This window comes from Triticum aestivum, chromosome 4A, assembly GCF_018294505.1.
Source record: "Triticum aestivum cultivar Chinese Spring chromosome 4A, IWGSC CS RefSeq v2.1, whole genome shotgun sequence".
Classification (NCBI taxonomy): Eukaryota; Viridiplantae; Streptophyta; class Magnoliopsida; order Poales; family Poaceae; genus Triticum; species Triticum aestivum.
Genome location: NC_057803.1, coordinates 747,846,348 through 747,868,758, shown reverse-complemented (window position 1 = coordinate 747,868,758; position 22,411 = coordinate 747,846,348). Strand labels below are relative to the sequence as shown.

The following is a 22,411-nucleotide window of genomic DNA, read 5'->3' as shown; positions in this document are numbered from 1 at the left end:
ATTTTACTGTTCATCATGGAGTGCATCGACTTGGGCGTAGCCACTGCTTTTCCAATTTTCCATGTGCGCTTTTTTCCTTTTGCAAAAGAAGAGTGCGGCTTCGAACCCACCCTCAGGCTAAAGCACTCCGTACTGGTCCGGCCCATCAGGGTAGCTCGCGTGCAGCTCGAGTGCAGTTTTAGGGCATATCCCCAGTGCACAAAGAGCTTAGTACCTAATTAAATAGATAATGGTATGCACATTATGTGACCTATGAACTTTCTCCCACATGCGAACTGAAATTGATCACTCGTATGAACATCGTTGGATCGTTTGGACGCATGATCCCGATCCATAAGATACGACGACAACTACCAACCAGAATCAAAATCTCAAATCTTGGCTCCGCCCCTGTATGTAACTGTATAATATTGCGGTGATTTAATGAGGTTTCGTCCTCTATAGGTAAGGGACTTCAGTTGTTGAATTTCTTCATGTTCTTCATCGCCGACAAGAGCTATGGTTGCACAACAACGAAAAGTTTTTGATTGTATCTTGAGTGAGATTTTCGAGGTCTATTGTCTTGGTTGTTCCCCCTTTTACAGCTTCTCGTCAATATTTTAGGCGCCAGTTTGAGCCTGTAGTACATCAAGGCGCATGTATGGGCCGGCCATGTAATGCTAGCTCAGTTTGATTCGCTCGCCGTGTTATTTTTTCTTGCAGTCACTCCAGTGAAAGTTGCTTCCTTGTTTTCTTTTTTCTGTCGCTCTAGAGAAATGTTCAAGGAAAAACAATTGCTTAAAAAAATATTCAAAATGTAGTTCTCGGATTTGAGACAAGTTCATGAATTCAAAAAAAAATTTGTTCATGAACTTAAAAAAACTTCATGATTTCAAAAATAGTTCATGATTTTTCTAAAAATACGAATTTTAGAAATGTTCATGAAATTTAAAAAAATCATGGATTTCAAAAATACATTATGGATCGAAAAAACACTTATTAATTTGGAAAAATAATAACAGAAAAAAGAAAACAAATAAATAAAAAAATAAAACAAAAAACATAAGGAATTTTTTTGAGACAACAATAGGAAAAATGAGGGAGCCTCTTTGGAAGGTTCCCAAAACCAGTAATGGAGAGAGATACATATAGGCTGGCCCAGTCAAGGAAGGGACGTTGGAGTCAGGTGACGGTTTCCGCATAGGGGGGGGGGGGGTCTCTCACCTTGCTGACTCCTGGCCTAGTGGGCCAGGCTGAGTACTCCATGCTGATTCCATCATGGGACGTATCAGGCAGCCCACAACATATACAAGAAAGATTCCAGAGGACTTGGCGTACAAAACAAGAAGCAGGAACAAATTCGATCATGAATTTTCAAAATGCTAATCAAGCATTTAAAACAAATGTTAAACAATTATTTGAAAAATATTAATCAAGCATTTGAAAAATGTTAAATATGTATACAAAAAATATTATACATGTATTAAAAAAATATTCAAGCATTTGAAAAATATTAAATGTGTATAGTAGAAAAATGTTGACCATGTATTAAAAACATGTTAATCTGTATTTGAAAATGTTAATCAAGCATTTGAAAAATTTAAAATGTGTTTATTAAAAATGTTGATTATGTAGTATAAAAAAATGTTAATCTTGTATCTGAAAAATGTTAATCCATTATTTAAAATATGTATAAAAAATGTTGACCATGTATTACAAAAATGTTAAACCTGTATATGAAAAATGGTAAACCCGTATATGAAAAAATTTAAACGCTGCTCCTGGCGACGCGGCAGCCTCTCCTCTCAGCTTCTTGGGTTGCTCCCGGCCTCTAGGCCTCCACGAGCCGAACTCCATCGCCCATCAAGGACCTCTATCCTCTGTCTTTCCTCTGTTTTTGATACAACGAGCAATGTTTGGATTGGCATGGATAAATGATGAGCTGACAACCGATGAATCGATGATGTATGGAAATAGCTACATCTGGCTGATTCAGACGTGCAGTAACATCTGAATCGACCCCTGTTTATTTCCTTGGTTCACTTGTCTTCTTTCTCTGAATCTGTAAACTCAGCGGCCTGGCCAGATGGCAGATGCAAACATGGTAAATCTACTCTAGTAATTAAGTTCAGTACCATATTGCTACATTGATCAGGCAATCATGTTTATGTGCTGATATGGTCTCTGCATGTTGTCAAGATTTCACAATACTTAGCAGTGGTTGGCAGAGGGGAACTCTATTATCGGAAATGATGTCCAGCGAACGTTCGTTGGGGACGTTTTCCCAGCGAATGCACTGGTTACCGTCCGTTTTCCTAACGCAAATCATGGCGCAAGGCTTGTGCCATGACAGCGATTCAGACTCGTTCGCTATACACAGCGAAGTGCTGAACGTCGTATCTTCTTTTTTCTTAAAAAAGGACTAGCAATTTAAGCTCACTCTCAACTGATTGTATGGTTTCCCCTCTTCTACAGTAGTAAAGGGCAGAGCTCCCGCTGGTTACGGAAACACAATCTAACGCAAGAACGACATTACCACTACTTGCAAATAAATCAACAATGCACTAGCATGTGCAGACCCAGACCAAGCCACTATTCTTCACTCTTCAGGCATCGCATTACATGGAGAGAGATGTGATTCCAAGAACGCAAACACCGGATAACCGAATAAGGACCGTCAAATGAAGGTTTCACCAAATTAAGTCTTAAAATATTTATGCATCATGGTTCTTAGTAGAAGCACGAATCGAAGTGTGAAGTTTTCTACACACCAAGGTTCTGAAATGAGGAGTCAAATAGATGCTAAAATATGCATGAAATGGGGATTGTAACACTATTCAACATCAGTGTCATAGGTAGCTAACATAGTACTACCTCTGTTTGTTTTTATAAGACGTTTTAGACTTTCAGACACTGTTCAAAAACAGCACAAAGCAAGTTGTCTGAACGTCTTATAAAAACAAACGGAGGGAGTAACTTTTTTCCATGCTTGCTAGTTGCTAGTGTTAGTCATGGCCTGCTAAGATGATGGCTTCCTTCCTCGCTTCCAACTGCTAGCACACAACCTGCGCGACCACAGAAGGTAAGTATGAGCTCAACGCAGAAACTTATGCAGCATAGGAACTCGATTGACTATGGAAGAGAAAACCCTCCTGGCCTGATATGTGGCGACATAAAGTGATTCAATATCAAAAGGTAATTGTGGCATGCACAGAGCAAAAGGTACAAGAGGTGTGGTCGAGGTTTAGAAGCTACTCCCTCCGTTCCAAAATACGTTGAGTAACTCGTTCAGCTATGTAACTTCACCAGAACCTGAAACTAGGATGCCTAAACCCGCAGCGCGTGCTTGCATCCAAAGGTTTCTGTAATTCTTGACCATAAAAATCACATTATGTTACCTGAAACCTATCAATTCCGTGTTTGCTACTTATTTCTTTGATCCTTTTTTCCTTTCTAAGATAACAGGATGTCTAAACAGACTATGCACAAACAGAATAACAAATGGTAATTAGTAGCATCTTGGTGTCTTAAATAATTGAACATAAGCTAATGCTCAAGCCAAAACCGGCGATAAAACTAGTCAGATGCTCCAATCAGGAGCAAGGACTAACTTAACTAAATGTTGGTGTGCTCATATGATCTTATACTCCAGTATAATAGAATCAGCGAGATGGTTGTACTAAGTTCAGAGTCACTGAAGCCATACCTGTATGTATGTATGTGTATAAGCAACACCTATCTATATGCTCAGAGCGAACTCATGGATTTAGAGTGTATTCAGTCTCTATGTAGATGATCAGTACAAATTCAGGGATTTATGATTAAACCTGGATCAGATTTGCCTGATCACCTCCAAGTTGTCATCTTGGCTTGCATGCTGGTAGGACCTCCTACGTTTCTTTGGGCGATGTCCATCCGCATTGTTGCTCAACGATCCTTGGAGCAGCATTTGCCGCTTATGTGCAGATCTTGTTACCTGCTTACACAGAGACTCCGGTAATCAAAATACGACCCCACAAGAAAGCATAAATACTGAACATAAAGTTAACAAGGCTAAAATATGAATGTGGCTTCCACGGAGAAGGATGTATGCATTAGGTTTTACCCTTGTGGAAGGTACATGTTCACTCTCTTGAATCTTCTTCCTTAAACCCTCCAGCTCTTGGTTCCTTTGAGCAAGTTGTTGTTGTGCCGCCGCAAGCTCCTTCTTTGTTGCAATATGGCCATGTTTTTCTTCCTCAAGCTCCTTCTTTGCTGCCACATGTTCATGTTTTGCTTCTTCAAGTTCCTTCTTTACAGTTTCAAGTTGCTCCTCCTTTTTTTCCACCTGCTCCTTGATTACTGCGCTACCAAATGAGTCAGCATAATAAACTAATTATTGTGCTATATGAAAGATCACAAACCTTGACAGTCATGCTGCAAATTCTCCTTGTCTTCTATGACCATATTAATAACATCCTGGAAGTCCACTTTCTCATCCTTGAGCTTTTTGTTTGCTTCTACGAGTTTATCAACCATAGACTTGATTTCCAGGTACTCGACACTGGCATCCCTATGGTAGCATATCTTTGACTGAAGCTTAAGAACCAATGCGTCAACCATGTCATCCATGTATAACCTGCCAGTTCAATTGCTAACATAATGTCACAAAGATAGAACATTTCATTTACTAGAATGGACAATTAGCATAAGCAGTAGCAGAACAAAGAGGGCCAACATTTGTGACCCTAGCCCAGCTGTTGAAACAGAGTAACTACTCTGTTTTTGTACTAATAGATGACAGTGTCACTGATGAATGAAATTTGGACTATCAAAGATAGTAGCAGAATGGATATGAAACATAACAACACAGTGTTCATTTGGACCATCCAGAATATTTCATATGCATGCTCATTATTGCTCATTTCATGAATTATAATTGATTAAAATGGCAACGATATGTCCTAATAACAGAATCAGGGGTTCATACTATGTGTTCTTATCTATTTTACATAATACTATAATATTAATAGAAATAGAGGAATACATGTCATCTGGTGTTCACAAACTTATTATCTAAAAGTAGAACATCGATATTCCGAAAAGTAGCCAAGGCATTACCACTGATCCGGACAATCGCAGGGCTACAAGCTAATATGTTGTGTCCTAGAAACAGAGTCTACCAAAGCAAGTAATGCAACCCAACAACAATCCAAATCAAGAAAAACAGCCGCACAAATACACACTGAAATTTAGCTGAAACATAAGAAATACCAGAAATCTAACGACAGAAACCGAGAATGCTGTGTGTGTGTGTGTGTGTGGTTGTTTTTCCTTGAAAAGGGAGAAGGGGACAAAAATTCACTAACCGAGGAAAGGCTCAAACACAAACAAGAACAGTTCCTTCAACCCTCTAGGAACAGCTAACTGGTGAAAGTATTCGAGAATCAGAGGCTGGGATGGTGCGATCATCACCCAATCAACAGGAACAGACATAAACTAGCGCAGAATAACAAGAGCACGGTGAGAAAGCTAACCTTTCACGATGTACAAATTCACGAGAGAGAGGAACACTAGATGAGGAACTAGAGCTTGGAGGTTTCTTGCACACAGGAGCAAGACGAAGAGATGCAGTCAGTCACTCACCAACCAAGGGACAGTGCCTTGAAGGCTACCATATATTTTTCCAGTCCCAGCTCACCTCATCTCGTAGCAACTGAGGAGTACTCAACGTATCAATAGTGTGATGGCTTCTTTTATTGAGTGAATAATAATGGTGTGAAGTATGAAGAGAGATGAGAGAATGGCATGTTGGTTGGCTATATTCAAAGGAAATACTAGTTTATTAAAAAAAGATCCGTGTCTTTTTAAACCACATTTTAATACAGTATTTGCGCTCGCAAAAATCATGTGCTATGTGCAAAAAAGGAGGACAGGGTGAGGATCAGCAATTAATTGTGCACCAGATTATTTTTCGGAGATTCCTATTTGGTGCACTGTGTATTTTAGTACGCAATAAAACGGGCGCTCTCGCTCAGAACCGAACCGGCGACCGCACTCGTGGGGGTTCGTTCGTACAACCACCGCACCACGAAGTTTAAACTCTTTCCTCCTTTTATTCCTTCCTTCTCTTTTTTTCTTTTTTCATTTTCCTTTTTTCCATTTTCGTTTTCTGTTTTTCCTTTGTTCTTCTTCATGGTTTCTTTCCGTTTCCTTTCTTTTCTTAAATGCATGAACTTTTTCCAAATCAATGATGTTTTTTTCCAAATTAGATGAACTTTCGTTTCAAAATCAATGAAATTTTTATATTTTTAGTGAATTATTTTAAACAATTGATGATTTCTTTCAAATCCGATAAACTTTTTTCAAATTGATGATTTTTTTAAAATCGATGAACTTTCTTCAAATTAGATGATTTTTTTTAAAAGTTGATGAACTTTTCAAGTTCAACGAACTTACTTTTCAAATTAGATGAACTTATTTTAAAATTCTATGGAAATTTTCAAATTTGGTGAACTTTTTGAAAATTTTGATAAACCTATTTTCAAAATTGATGAACTTTTTCCAAATTCGGTGAACTTTTTTCAAAAGTCAGTGAACTATTTTTTGAAATTTTATGAATTCTATTCAAAATCGATGAACTTTTTTAATTGGTGAACTTTTTGTTCAAAATCTGTGATTTTTTTCGAAATCGATGAACTTTTTACAAATTTGTGATTTTTTTTAAAATTTCATGAACTTTATCCTAAATTTTGCAAACTTTTTCCAAATTCGTGAAGTTTTCTCAAATTCACGATTTTCTTCGGTTTGTACGAACCTTTTCAAAATCACTTTTTTTATATGTTGCTTTCATAATTGTTTTTCATTTAATCATGAAATAATACTCATAATAGGATGGGTTTATAATAAGGGGTTTTGTCCTCAAAATAAACAGCTAAGGCAGTTCGTTCTAGTGGCTATGTTCGAATGTTTGATTATAGGCGGTCAGAGAATGAATCCTGGTTGCACCACATTTTCGCCTATTCCTTCCTTGTGCCTGGTTGCGTTTCCTGGGTCGGCCCTCTACGCTAGGCGTGCGAGCGCGCTAGCGGGCGCCAAACATGAGCTTCCTTATTTTTCCCATGGCATGCACCCAAAAGAGCACATTTTGAGACAAAATTAGCAATGCACATCGTAATAAAAACCAAGATCTCTTAGGCCTTGAACACATGGGCTGGCTTTTTACTGCGTATTGTAACCTTGGGCCATCTTCCTGGGGTGAACCCAGCAGGCCGGGAACTAATATGTATCGCTCCTAGCGAGCAATACACATCACTTGCAATCACGCTTCAACCGTTTCGTAAGCGCCCTGCAAGGGCCTAGCCCAGCATACTCAGGCATGCACGACATCCAGAAACTTGCCTGTTGTGAACCAATATATGTTTGGATGGTTAGGTGGGCAGTGATATCCCCATCCTAACAGGGTTCAAATCCCGATGCTCGCATTTATTCTGGATTTATTTCAGAATTTTCGGTGATGCGCGTTCTGTGGAAGGAGATGTTCCCGTCGACTATGAAGCGCCTATATTGACTTCGCAAAATCGCAAGATGACATGTTGGCTCAGTCTCTCAGAGATGCTCATAGGGGGGGGGGGTGCATGTGTGCGTTCCTATGTGTGAGTGTATGCATGTATATGTATGAGCGTTTGCGTCTGTACTATGTTCAAAAAGAAACTTGCGTGTTTTTCTTCTCACTTTAGATTTTCCGTACTTTGTTTTTATTTTAATTTGAAAAAGTTGATGAATACGAAGATAATTTCACAAGTATAAAAATTGAATGTCAATTTCATAACTTTACATAAGTTTTAAAATATGTTAACAAATTTAAAATGTGTCTGTGAATTTGAAAAACAAATTCAGAAATTCAAAAAAGTTTGCGAATCTGCAAAAAGTGTTCATGAATTCAAAAAAATGCTCTTGAATTCGAAAAAATGTTGAGAGCTAGGAAAACATTTGGATTTCGAACTCTTCATTAATTGAAAATATTTCACATATTAATTTATGTTAGTGAATTTTAAAAACATGTATTGAATTAGAAAATATCAATGAATTTAGAAAATGTTCAGGAATTGTAAAAAAATGTTCTTTAACTCGAAAAAAATTCACACATCCAAAAATTGTTCTTGAACATGGAAAAATGTTTGGGAATTTGAAAATAAAATCATGAACTAAAAGAACGTTCGTGAATTTGACTAATCTTCACGAATTTAAAAGGAAAAAGGAAATAAAAAGGAAAAAAAGGGAAAAGGAAGTGAAAACTGGAAAATACAGGGACCTTGCCAAAACCAGGTGGAATGTTTCATAACCTTCCTAAAACGGGGCTAAATCTTGTCGCAATGAACCGCTGCCTTCCCCAAATGGGCAGTGCTAGTGGACGATCTGTACGATACATATCTCTATAGGCGGTACATAACAAAGGTGTAGCAGGTCGAGCATTGGACGGAATGCAATTGGCAATCCTTGGTTGATCGGCCTGGCCGAACATGACCCGCCTAGATGGATGCTCCTCTGGCAAGATGCGGGCACGGCTATACCTCATTTATAGCGAGGCAACCTTCCGAACTCGCTGAAGTCGCGCAAGCGTATGGGTCGGCCCGGTGTGCGGCCGAGGGAACCCTCACCTGAAGGGGAGCCCCAGATGGGCCAGCCTAGGCGCACTCTTGGCCACAGCATAATTTTTTCATCTTTCTTGGTTTATTTTTTCTTTAATTTTAAATTTGTTTATAGTTTCACATACTATAATTATATATGTTGAAAAAACTCTGCATGAACATTTGAAAAATGGTAATCAAACATTTGAAGATGTTAATTATGTATAGCGAAAATATTTGTCATGTATACAAAAAAATGAATACGTAAAATCAAAATGTATATGAAAAAATTGATCATATATTGTCAGAAAGTTATTTAAGCATTTGAAAAAAATGTAGAGAAAGTATGTCAAGATTTTTAGTCAAGCATCTAAAAAATAATTAATGTGTATTTTTTTACCATGTAATAAAAATGTTAATCAAGCATTTGATTTTTTTAAATATGATAAAAAATATTAATATTGTATTTGAAAAAAATAAAAAGCATGCATTTAAAAAAGTTGAACAACTATGTGACAAATGTTAATCAAGCATTTAAAAAATGTTGGCCATGTATTAGAAAATGTTAATCTTCTATTAGAAGAAAATGTTAATGAAGCATTTAAGAAATGTTGACAAGTATGTGAAATATGTTAGTCGAGCATTTAAAGAATGTTAAATGTGTATAGAGACAATGTTGACAATGTGTTAAAGATGTTAATCTTTATTTGAAAAATGCAAAATCTAGTATTCAAAAAATGTGAAATGTGGATAGAAACAACCTTGACTATGTGTTTAAAAAGTAATCATGTATTTGAAATTTTTTAATGAAGCATTTGAAAATGTTTAAAAGTGTATATAGGAAAAATGTTGACCATGTATTCAAATAACCTTAATCTTGTTTAAAAAAATATTAATCAAGAATTTGAAAAAACATTGTCCATGTATTGTAAAAATGTTAAATTTGTATTGGGAAAAATTTAAACATGTATTAGGAAAATGTTCTTGACATATACAAGAAATGTAAAATGAAAACAAAAAGAAACAAAGAAAACCTCCAAAAAATGAAAACATAAAAAAATGTAAATTAAATTTGAAGAAATAAATGCAAAAAAGAATGGAAAACCCGAGAAAAACTATAAATAAAAAAATAAAAAAAAACTGTGTAAACAAGAAATAAATATAAAAACTGAAGAAAAAAGAGGGAAAATGAGTAAGAAAAGAAAAAAAAATAAAGATACAAATAAAAGCAAAATAAAAAATATCGCAGAAAGGTGTAAGGAAACCAAACACAAAAATGAAATAATATAAAAATAGAAAAACAAATTAAAAATGAAGCAAAAAAGAAAGAAAAGTAAAAAAAATTAAAAACGGGGAAACCAGTTGAAACCGGGCTAGTGTCGCCTCTATATTTCACGACCTACTTCATCAGAAACCCGAAGCGAGCTCGGTGACTAGCACGGCTTCAGACACTATCCAGGAGACCACGGACCGATGTTTCTTTTATTTAATCATTGGGAAGTGGGCCGACCCATTACTGTAAATGCTTCTTCATGTGAGAGATCCTGCGGCCGACCTCCACACCAGCTTTCCCTCATTTGCTAAAAGGAATTGTCTCAAAAAAAATTGCTAAAAGGAAAAAAAAACGAGCTTTCCCTCAAAGAAATTGAAAAATCTGATAACCAGCCGAAGTGGATCTCTGATGTAGTACACAGACATGCATAAGCATGCAGAGAGACACATGCCACGCTACAATGAATCAAGTTGATCCATGGGCATGGCACTAGGAAGGAAGGGAATCAAATTTGAGCTAAAAGAAGCGGAGGTGGCAAACCGCAGCATGCGTGGGATCGGAGGTGCCGGCGCCGCGAAAGTTGGTTATCCGCTTGCTTCCTCCTCGTATAATTTCATTTCACTTGCCACGCATGGATGATGGATCGGATGGGATCGCATCGCACCGGAGGCCGGAAGGCACATGCATGCACAAGTCGCCATTGATTTGATGATGGATCACCCATGCATATCTCCCAACGTGGCGTTGCTCCTCCGCACAGAGACAGCCGGCGTGAACGGAACTCCCCCATCATCCAATACATCTCATGACCTCGCTGATTGGCATGTGATGATCGATCGACATGGCGGCATGCATACCCAAAGGGGCAAGTTGATCCATCACTTGCATGCTCCATCTAGACCTAACTCTCAGTGTGTGTCTGTCCCTAATCGATCAATCAGTGGATTGCTTGTGGCAATGAGTTAGTCCCTAATGATTGTTGAGGCTGGCCGGCACATGCAGCTCACCATCTAGTACGTAGTACACCACATGTATAGAATAGAATCTTTCACGAGCGATCATCCTAACCGATCAAGAGGAATGAAAGAGACGAGACGGAAAGCAAGCTGGCCGCATGCATGCATGGCCCTCCTCCATAAGTACCCTAGCTAGCTACACATAGTGTTGGATCCATGACGACCATCATGCCCATTTGGTCCAGACTGAATTTTGCGTTGAGGAATTGGTCCGGATTAATCAGCCGCCATGTGTGCTAATTCTCTAACCAACATCCTGCTTTGCTTATTATTACGTTACCTAAGTGCATATACGTACTAGTTTTCATGTCCGATATAGCCGTCCAAGTCCAACGCACCCAAAGTTTGATCTCAGAAGCACCGAGCCACCATCATCGTCCACTCAATCTGCTCCTACGACATCGTAAACAATATGAATATACATTATCTGCTCGTATAATTGCTCCATATACATATAAGTGTTGATTCATTCTGATACTACACACGCATGCATGCCGGTGTGCATCATGCCGATAATAATATACACCACGCCACCTGTACGCCAACTCAGCAACGTGCCACTTGGTGATCTCAATGGGCCAGCCAATCACATCACCCCTGCATGTCTCTGCCAGCCTGACACTTCGCGATCCCATGAGCCACCCACGTGGCTTCGCTAATTAGGGATTCCTGGACCCGACCGGCCATGGTTGACCCGGAGGAAAGCGACGAGCCAACTTACCACTTGGAGCAAGGCCGACGTGGCACCACGTGGCAAGCCAGTATATATAAGCTTCTTCTCTTCCGTCTATTGGCTTCGCTTCTCCCACATGTACTCTATCGATGCATTGTTTTTCTATTAGATCCATCAACATTATTGCACTAGTTAATTGTTGCTTTGAATCTTGGTGGTTTGATTCTGGTTGGTGGTTGTCATGTACTCCGACTGTATTACAGAGATGGATAACTCGGAAGCACCGATTCCGCGATATTGTGGGGCCCCGGACCATATCCATTATTGCACATTTTTTATTTCATTGTATTAGTCCAAATCGATGATGTAACAATGTTCTTTGTAAACAAAACATGTGATCGATGCATGCCCGTGGCCAATAGTTGTCTTCATGTTGAAGCACCAACATTTTTTCTAGCAGGGAACATGTGATTCACGGTCATCTCTAATTAGTAATCGTGTTGAAAATTTCAACTTCAAGATTAGTTGTAGTTATCATGGTGTTTCGTGTTATCGATGAGTTAGGGACGTTTCTTACGTGACAAGATATATTAATTGTGCACACACAAACATACAGTTCCTTCACACGCATGTGTAATTTTAAATTAATGAAGTCGGTGGTAACCTCTTCAACAAGCAATTTTCAAAAGTAGTTACACAAGACGAAATAGGCCTCGACCTATTCGGTCTAGGGTTGTCCCAAGCCATCATCCGAGGCATCGACCCCAAGCCATCACCAGGGGCATCGACAAGATGATCAGTTTGCATTGGCTGACAAATGGTGGTGCACGGGAGAGATCTAGGGAGCTACGTCACCGTTGGTCGTTCATGAATGCCGCAGGTGGGTACATGGTGGTAAAAGATGCAAGGCATCTTTTTTACAGAACATAAGACCGCACACTTGAGCTGGAGAGAAGAGATGAACGTATTGGCACTTTTGTGGTTGGATGTCCAGAAGGATGGTTATTTTTCCTTGGCTTAAAAGTTGAGATAATAAGAGTATCTAGGGAAGGATGACTGCTTTTTCTCATCAACCAAGCAAACACACTCACGGCTCTACCAGTTTGCTACTTTGCAGCGCAACGACCCACACACGCGGCTTCATCACCCTATAAGTGCAAAGGCTGGGGCTTGCTCCCCTTTTCGACAAAAGAAAAAAGATCACCGTAAAAATGCAGTCTTTGTGTGCACGTGTGTGATCAAAACACTCCAAAGGGTATTGTATATTATACTCCCTCCGTCTCATAATTGAAGGAGTTTTTGCAAGCGACGTCTTACATTATATTGGAGGGAGTATCTTATAGAAATTAAGAAGCACAACAACTATTCGATGCTAGGACAACTATCCCAAATTACAAAGAGGCGTATGCAGACGAAAACACACACACACACACACACAAACAGGCCCACATACCTGACACCACCTGGCAAGCCAGTATATATATTGGCTTCGCTTCTCCCACATGTACTGTACCGATGCATTGTTGGTTTTCTATTAGATCCATCAGCATTATTGCACTAGTTAATTGTTGCTTTGAATCTTAGTAGTTTGAATTTGATTGATGGTTGTCATGTACTCCAACTGTATATATTACGGAGATGGATAATCCAGAAGCAACGGATTCCGGGATATTGTGGGCCCCTAAACGATATCCATTATTACACATTTTTAAGGCCCTTCTATTAGTCCAAATCGATGATTTGGTTCTTTGTGTCAACAAAACATGTGATGCACGATCGTGACCAATAGATGTCTTCATGTCGAAGTACCAACATTTTTTCTACAAGGAAACATGTGATTCACGGTTACCTCTAATCAATAACCGTGTTGACAATTTCAACTTCTAGATTAGTTGTAGTTATCATGGTGTACCTTGTTAGTTGTTATACCGCCTTGAGTTAGGGACTTTTCATACGCGACAATATATGTCTAATTGCACACATGTATTTTTTTAAAGTAGTGAAGTCGATTATAACTGACAAAAATCAAATGGTAGGCAGCTACAATATATGCATCCATGAACGTACATGGGCAAGACAAAAAATAGGCCTCAACCTGGTTACGACTTCTCTGGCCTCTAGGGTTGTCCCAAGCCATCACTCTAGACGTTCGGGCTGTGGCATGATGGCAAATTTGCATTGGCACCACGTGACAAGGCACTATGCATAAACCCATTCCGGATGCTTCTCTCCATTCTATTGGCTGTAGCTGCCTTATATTCGTTTGGAGCTATCAGCATTATTGTGGTACTAGTAGTTAATTGTGCTTTGAATCTTTGACAGTTTGATCGATTCCGGTTGGTGGTTGTCATGCATTAGGAAGATGTATACGTGGATAACGTGAACTGTAAGCAACCGATACCCACAAGATTGTGGCCCCAAAATTGTATCCATTATTGTTTTTTAAGCCCCTTGTACATGAGTCCAGAACTCCAAGTCGATGATGCAGCAATGTTCATCGTGTAAAAGAAGCATGCATGTGCTGCACGGTCATGTCCAATTATTGTCTTGACAACTTGGTTTTTTTAATTAATTTTACTATAATTTTTCTTATTTTTTTCTGAAATAACCCCTCATCCATTATATTAATCAAGATAAAGTTACACAGTCGCTTATTACAAAATACGGAGTATGTCACACAGGACGGAACATACCTACCCAAAGCTCATCAACTCTAGTATTTGTAAAAAATAAATAGCAATCTCATGGGCAACCCTATTGCATCTTAACCATGACCAAGGAAACTTGTTGTACGAGCTGGATATCTCCAACGCCACTCACTTTAAATCCACAAGGGCTGACCTCTAGTATCTTCTGAAGCCACATTGAAAGACAACCACAGATTATCCACTAACATAATACATGCCAAAATGGATGCCTTGCCATCCCCAAATATCACATTACAAGATAACACACGACTAATTATCGTCTCTAACAAGTAATTATCACATTACAATATATTTTAAGGTTAGAGGATCCTTATATTTTGTCGCGCGTCCGTTACACACAGATGTAGTGTTTAACCTATGAAGTCGGTTGTAAACTCTTTGCCAAGCAATTTCCAAATGCGAACAAGGAGATAAAATCAATTGATGTCCATGTGTTGACTGACGGTTGTCTCTACTTCCATCTATAGGGTTCTCTGAACCCTAGGACCTATCGATATCCATCCGACAAGGAAGCAGGCAAGTGAGGTCGGTTAATATAACTCCTTGACAAGCGATTTCTGAAACCGTCCGTCCGTCCATCTGACTCCGGTGCCACCCATTCGTCTCTCTGCCGCCCACCATTGCTATGTAAATTGTTGCCCCGACAATAGCCGCAGTCATCAGCCTCCTATCCCTCTCCACACCACTCCCACCGTGGATTCCTTCTACGGCAAAGCTCTCTGAGACGGGCTGAAGCTGAAGCATAAGAAGGAGATGACTGCCACTGCTGCCAGCTGGTAGGCTGGCAGGCAGCGGAGTAGTGACGATTCCATGTGCTGGTTGTGGGGTTAGATGACCCCACGGCATTTTGGATTACACTCTTAGATATAGTTAATATTTTTGAAAATTATATGACACATTACAGTTTAGTATACTTGAACCCATAGGATTTTCACGCTAGCACCGCCACTAAGCTGGAGGACGGCGACGTCCCAATGGAGGACGCAGCCGTGCCAGCCTCCTTGTCCGCGGCACCCTAACCGGTGTGTTGCACAATGATCATCAGCGAGGTGATAACCCAAAAGTATAGGGGGTCGCAATAGTTTTCGAGGGTAGAGTATTGAACCCAAATTTATAGATTCGGCACAAGGGGAGCCAAAGAATATTTGCAAGTATTAGCAGTTGACTTGTCAATTCAAGCACACCTGGAGATTAATTATCTGCAGCAAAGTGATCAGTAGCAAAGTAGTATCATAGTTTTGATAATAGTAGCAGCAATAGTAATGGTAACAGTGATAGCAGTAGTTTTATAACAAGTGCAGTAGTAACGATAGCAGTAGTAACTTAACAAAAACAATATAAAATAAATTCGTAGGCATTGGATCGGTAATTTGTTGGATGATATTCATCATGTGACAGTCATAACCTAGGGCGGTACGGCACTAGCTCCAGTTCATAAATATAAAGTAGGCATGTATTCCATAAATAGTCATACGTGCTTATGGAAAGAACTTGCATGACATCTTTTGTCCTACCCTCCCGTGGCAGCGGGGCCCAATTGGAAACTAAGGGATATTAAGGCCTCCTTTTAATAGAGAACCGGAACAAAGCATTAACACACGGTGAATACATGAACTCCTCAAACTACAGTCATCACCGGGAGTGGTTCTGACTATTATCACTCCGGGATTGCCGGATCATAACACGTAGTAGGTGACTATAACTTGCAAGATCGGATCTAGAACATGGATATAATTGTGATAACATAAACGGTTCAGATCTGAAATCATGGCCCCCGGGCCCAAAGTGACAAGCATTAAGCATGGCAAAGTCATAGCAATATCAATCTCAGAACATAGTGGATACTAGGGATCAGGCCCTAACAAAACAAGTAGGTGAACGATAAAAAGAGAATTTTTGATGCGGAGTGCTACTTGGCATAATTTCAATGTAATTCTTCTTAATTGTGGTATGAATATTCAGATCCGAAAGATTCAAGACAAAAGTTCATATTGACATAAAAATAATAATACTTCAAGCATACTAACTAAGCAATTATGTTTTCTCAAAATAACATGGCCAAAGAAAGTTCATCCCTACAAAATCATATAGTTTAGTCATGCTCCATTTTCTTCACACAAGAATGCTCTCATCATGCACAACCGCGATGACAAGCCAAGCAATTGTTTCATACTTTAGTAATCTCAAACCTATAAACTTTCACGCAATATATGAGCGCGAACCATGGACATAACACTATGGGTGGAATAGAATATAATGATGGGGGTTATGTGGAGAAGACAAAAAAGGAGAAGGTCTCACATCAACGAGGCTAATCAACGGGCTATGGAGATGCCCATCAATTGATGTTAATGCAAGGAGTAGGAATTGCCATGCAACGGATGCACTAGAGCTATAAATGTATGAAAGCTCAACAAAAGAAACTAAGTGGGTGTGCATCCAACTTGCTTGCTCACGAAGACCTAGGGCATTTGAGGAAGCCCATCGTTGGAATATACAAGCCAAGTTCTATATTGAAAAATTCCCACTAGTATATGAAAGTGACAAAACGAGAGACTCTCTATTATGAATATCATGGTGCTACTTTGAAGCACAAGTGTGGTAAAAGGATAGTAACATTGTCCCTTCTCTCTTTTTCTCTCATTTTTTGGTGGGCTCTTTGGCCTCTTTTTTTGGTGGGCTCTTTGGCCTCTTTTTTTATTTATTTGACCTCACATGGGACAATGTTCTAATAATGATGATCATCACACTTCTATTTATTTACAACTCAATGATTACAACTCGATACTAGAACAAAGTATGACTCTATATGAATGCCTCCGGCGGTGTACCGGGATATGCAATGAATCAAGAGTGACATGTATGAAATAATTATGAACGTTGGCTTTGCCACAAATACTATGCCAACTACATGATCATGCTAAGCAATATGACAATGATGAATGTGTCATGAAGAACAGTGTGGTGGAAAGTTGCATGGCAATCTATCTCGGAATGGCTATGAAATGCCATAATAGGTAGGTATGGTGGCTGTTTTGAGGAAGATATAAGGAGGTTTATGTGTGAAAGAGCATATCATATCACGGGGTTTGGATGCACCGGCGAAGTTTGCACCAACTCTCAATGTGAGAAAGGGCAATGCGCGGTACCGAAGAGGCTAGCAATGATGGAAGGGTGAGAGTGCGTATAATCCATAGACTCAACATTAGTCATAAAGAACTCACATACTTATTGCAAAAATCTACAAGCCATCAAAAACCAGAGCACTACGCGCATGCTCCTAGGGGGATAGATTGGTAGGAAAAGACCATCGCTCGTCCCAGACCGCCACTCATAAGGAGGACAATCAAATAACACCTCATGTTTCAAATTTGTTACATAACGTTTACCATACGTGCATGCTACGGGACTTGCAAACTTCAACACAAGCATTTCTCAAATTCACAGCTACTCAACTAGCACGACTTTGATATTATCACCTCCATATCTCAAAACAATTATCAAGCATCAAACTTTTCTTAGTATTCAACACACTCATAAGAAAGTTTTTATTATTTTTGTATACCTAGCATATTATTATTAAGCAAGTTACCGTGCTATTTAAGACTCTCAAATAATATAAGTGAAGCATGAGAGATCAATAGTTTCTTTAAAACAAATCCACCACCGTGCTCTAAAAGATATAAGTGAAGTACTAGAGCAAAACTATAAAGCTCAAAAGATATAAGTGAAGCACATAGAGCAAAACTATAAGGCTCAAAAGATATAAGTGAAGCACATAGAGTATTCTAACAAATTCCAATTCATGTATGGCTCTATCAAAAGGTGTGTACATCAAGGATGATTGTGGTAAACTAACAAGCAAAGACGCAAATAATACAAGACGCTCCAAGCAAAACACATATCATGTGGTGAATAAAAATATACCTCCAAGTAAAGTTACCGATGGAAGTGGACGAAAGAGGGGATGCCTTCCGGGGCATCCCCAAGCTTTGACTTTTAGGTGTCCTTGGATTATCTTGGGGGTGCCATGGGCATCCCCAAGCTTAGGCTCTTGCCACTCCTTGTTCAATAATCCATCAAAAAAATTCACCCAAAACTTGAAAACTTCACAACACAAAACTCAACAGAAATCTCGTGAGCTCCGTTAGCGAAAGAAAACAAAATACCACTTCAAGGTACTGTAATGAACTCATTCTTTATTTATATTGGTGTTAAACCTACTTTATTCCAACTTCTCTATGGATTATAAACTATTTTACTAGCCATAGATTCATCAAAATAAGCAAACAACACACGAAAAACAGAATCTGTCAAAAACAGAACAGTCTGTAGTAATCTGTAACTAACGCAAACTTCTGGAACTCCAAAAATTCAGCCAAAATAGGAAGACCTAGGAAATTTGTTTATTAATCAGCAACAATTGGAATCACTATTTTATCACGTTCTGGTGATTTTTAACAATTGCTTCGTGAACCGACAGTTTCTGGAAATTACAGCAAGATCAAATAACTATTATCCAAGAAGATCCTATAGGTTTAACTTGGCACAAACACTAATCAAAACATAAAACCACATCTAAACAGAAGGTAGATGGATTATTTATTCCTAAACAGAAACAAAAACAAAAAAACTAAAAATAAAATTGGGTTGCCTCCGAACAAGCGCTATCGTTTAACGCCCCTAGCTAGGCATAAAAGCAAGGATAGATCTAGGTATTGCCATCTTTGGTGGGCAATCCTTAGGTGGATCTCATAATAGATTCATATGGTAATTTTATCTTGTTCCTAGGGAAGTGTTACATGCCTTTCTTTAATGGTAATTGGAATCTAATATTCCCTTCCTTCATATCAATAATTGCACCAATCGTTCTAAGGAAGGGTCTACCAAGAATAATTGGACATGAAGGATTGCAATCTATATCAAGAACGATAAAGTCTACGGGCACATAATTCCTATTTTAAACAATAAGAACATCATTAATTCTTCCCATAGGTTTCTTAATAGTGGAATCCACAAGGTGCAAGTTTAGAGAGCAATCATTAAAGTCACGGAAATCTAGCAAATCACACAAAGTTTTGGGAATAGTGGAAACACTAGCACCCAAATCACATAAAGCATAAAATTCATGATCCAATCTTAATTTTAATAGTTGGTTCCCACTCATCATAAAGTTTTCTAGGGATGGAAACTTCCAACTCAAGTTTTTCCTCATAAGATTGCATCAAGGCATCAACGATATGTTTAGTAAACGCTTTATTTTGACTATAAGCATGCGGAGAATTTAGCACGGATTGTAACAAGGAAATACAATCAATTAAAGAGCAACTTTCATAATTAAATTCCTTGAAATCCAAAATAGTAGGTTTAGCAACATCTAAGGTTTTCTTTCTTAATCCCACTTTTATCAATTTTAGCATCATAATCTAAAAACTCCGAATTTTTAGAACGCCTTCTAGGTAAAGGTGACTCATATTCAATCTCATCATTATCAAGATTCATATTGCAAGGATTTAATGGGAGACACATCAATAACTTTTAGATCTTCATCTTGATTTTCATGGAAATTGGAAGAACACGCTTTAATAAAGGCATCTTTCATAGCACGCATCCTAGCGGTTCTTTCCTTGCACTCATCAATGGAAATTCTCATGGCTTTGAGAGACTCATTGATATCATGCTTAGGAGGAATAGATCTAAGCTTCAAAGAATCAACATCAAGAGAAATTCTATCAACATTCCTAGCCAATTCATCAACTTTAAGTAATTTCTCTTCAAGCAAAGCATTAAAATTCTTTTGTGAATTCATAAACTCTTTAACACTATTCTCAAATTCAGAGGGCATCTTATTAAAATTTCCATAAGAGTTGTTGTAGGAATTTTCAAAAGTTATTAGAAGGATTACTAGGATAGGGCCTAGGATTAAAATTCCCTCTATATGCGTTGTTACCAAAATTATTCCTACCAACAAAATTCACATCCATAGATTATTATTCTCAATCAAAGTAGACAAAGGCATATCATTAGGATTGGAAGAAACACTCTTAGTAGCAAATAATTTCATAAGTTCATCCATCTTTCCACTCAAAACATTGATTTCTTCTATCGCATGCACTTTTTTATTAGTAGATCTTTTAGTGTGCCACTGAGAATAATTAACCATGATATTATCTAGGAGTTTAGTAGCATCTCCTAAAGTGATTTCCATAAGAGTGCCTCCCGCGGCTGAATCTAAAAGATTTCTAGAAGCAAAATTCAATCCGGCATAAATTTTTTGTATAATCATCCACAAATTCAAACCATGAGTAGGGCAATTACGTATCATTAATTTCATTCTCTCCCAAGCTTGTGCAACATGTTCATGATCAAGTTGCTTAAAATTCATAATATCGTTTCTAAGAGAGATGATCTTAGCGGGAGGAAAATACTTAGAGATAAAAGCATCTTTGCCCTTGTTCCAAGAATCAATACTATTTTTAGGCAAAGACGAAAACCAAGCTTTAGCACGATCTCTAAGCGAAAAAGGAAATAGCTTCAATTTAACAACATCATTGTCAACATATTTCTTCTTTTGCATATCACACAAATCCACGAAGCTATTTAAATGAGTAGCGGCATCTTCACTAGGAAGGCCGGTGAATTGATCTTTCATAACAAGATTCAATAGAGCAGCATTGATTTCACAAGATTCAGTATTGACAAGAGGAGCAATCGGAGTGCTAAGGAAATCATTATTGTTGGTATTGGTAAACTCACACAATTTGGTATTATCTTGAGCCATAGTGACAAGCAAGCAATCCAACACACGGGCAAACAGAAAAAGGCAAGCGAAAAGAGAGGAGGAGATTGGGAAAGAGAGGGCGAATAAAACGGCAAGGGTGAAGTGGGGGAGAGGAAAACGAGAGGCAAATGGCAAATAATGTAATGCGAGAGATAAGGGATTGTGATGGGTACTTGGTATGTTGACTTTTGCGTAGACTCCCCGGCAACGGCGCTAGAAATCCTTCTTGCTACGTCTTGACCTCGCGTTGGTTTTCCCCGAAGAGGAGAGGATGATGCAGCAGAGTAGCGTAAGTATTTCCCTCAGTTTTTGAGAACCAAGGTATCAATCCAGTAGGAGGCCACGCGCAAGTCCCTCGTACCTACACAAAGCAAATAACTCCTCGCAACCAATGCGAATAGGGGTTGTCAATCCCTTCACGGTCACTTACGAGAGTGAGATCTGATAGAGATGATAGATAATATTTTTGGTATTTTTGGTATAAAGAGGCAAAGTAAAATAAAAGGCAAAGTAAAAAAGCAAAGCAATAATAAAGCGTAGGAAGATTAATATGATGAAAATAGACCCGGGGGCCATAGATTTCACTAGTGGCTTCTCTCAAGAGCATAGGTATTTTACGGTGGGTGAATGAATTACTATTGAGCAATTGACAGAATTGAGCATAGTTATGAGAATATCTAGGTATGATCATGTATATAGGCATCACGTCCGAGACAAGTAGACCGACTCCTGCCTGCATCTACTACTATTACTCCACTCATCAACCGCTATCCAGCATGCATCTAGAGTATTAAGTTAATGAAAACAGAGTAACGCCTTAAGCAAGATGACATGATGTAGAGGAATAAATTCATGCAATATGATAAATACCCCATCTTGTTATCCTCGATGGCAACAATACAATACGTGCCTTGCAACCCTTTCTGTCACTGGGTAAGGACACCGCAAGATTGAACCCAAAGCTAAGCACTTCTCCCATTGCAAGAACTACCAATCTAGTTGGCCAAACCAAACGGATAATTCGAAGAGACTTGCAAAGATAACTCAATCATACATAAAAGAATTCAGAGAAGATTCAAATATTGCTCATAGATAATCTTGATCATAAACCCACAATTCATCGGTCTCAACAAACACACTGCAAAAAGAAGATTACATCAAATAGATCTCCACGAGAGAGGGGGAGAACATTGTATTGAGATCCAGAAAGAGAGAAGAAGCCATCTAGCTACTAACTATGGACCCGAAGGTCTGAAGTAAACTACTCACACTTCATCGGAGAGGCTATGATGATGATGTAGAAGCCCTCCGTGGTGGAATCCCTTTCCGGCAGAGCTCCGGAACAGGTCCCAAGATGGGATCTCGCGGATAC

The 22,411-nt window shown here is 38.7% G+C and overlaps 1 protein-coding gene across 3 annotated transcripts; it reads right to left on the bottom strand.

Moving 5' to 3' along the window:
• Positions 1 to 2,639: 2,639 nt before the first annotated feature.
• On the bottom strand, positions 2,640 to 5,716 carry LOC123083605 (moesin/ezrin/radixin homolog 1). 3 transcript variants are annotated; one of them, XM_044505601.1, is made up of 5 exons: positions 5,328 to 5,467; positions 4,383 to 4,597; positions 4,085 to 4,320; positions 3,807 to 3,955; positions 2,640 to 3,044 (listed from the first exon to the last, which is right to left on the bottom strand). In XM_044505601.1, exons 2-4 carry the CDS (start codon positions 4,588 to 4,590, stop codon positions 3,812 to 3,814), a joined length of 588 nt encoding a protein of 195 aa, XP_044361536.1. In that variant the 5' UTR covers positions 4,591 to 4,597; positions 5,328 to 5,467; the 3' UTR covers positions 2,640 to 3,044; positions 3,807 to 3,811. The 3 variants fall into 3 exon arrangements, with proteins under 3 accessions (XP_044361536.1, XP_044361537.1, XP_044361535.1); XM_044505602.1 differs by lacking the exon at positions 5,328 to 5,467 and adding an exon at positions 5,496 to 5,716 and having other exon boundaries at positions 2,678 to 3,044; positions 3,830 to 3,955; XM_044505600.1 differs by lacking the exon at positions 5,328 to 5,467 and adding an exon at positions 5,496 to 5,713 and having other exon boundaries at positions 2,678 to 3,044.
• Positions 5,717 to 22,411: the final 16,695 nt, after the last annotated feature.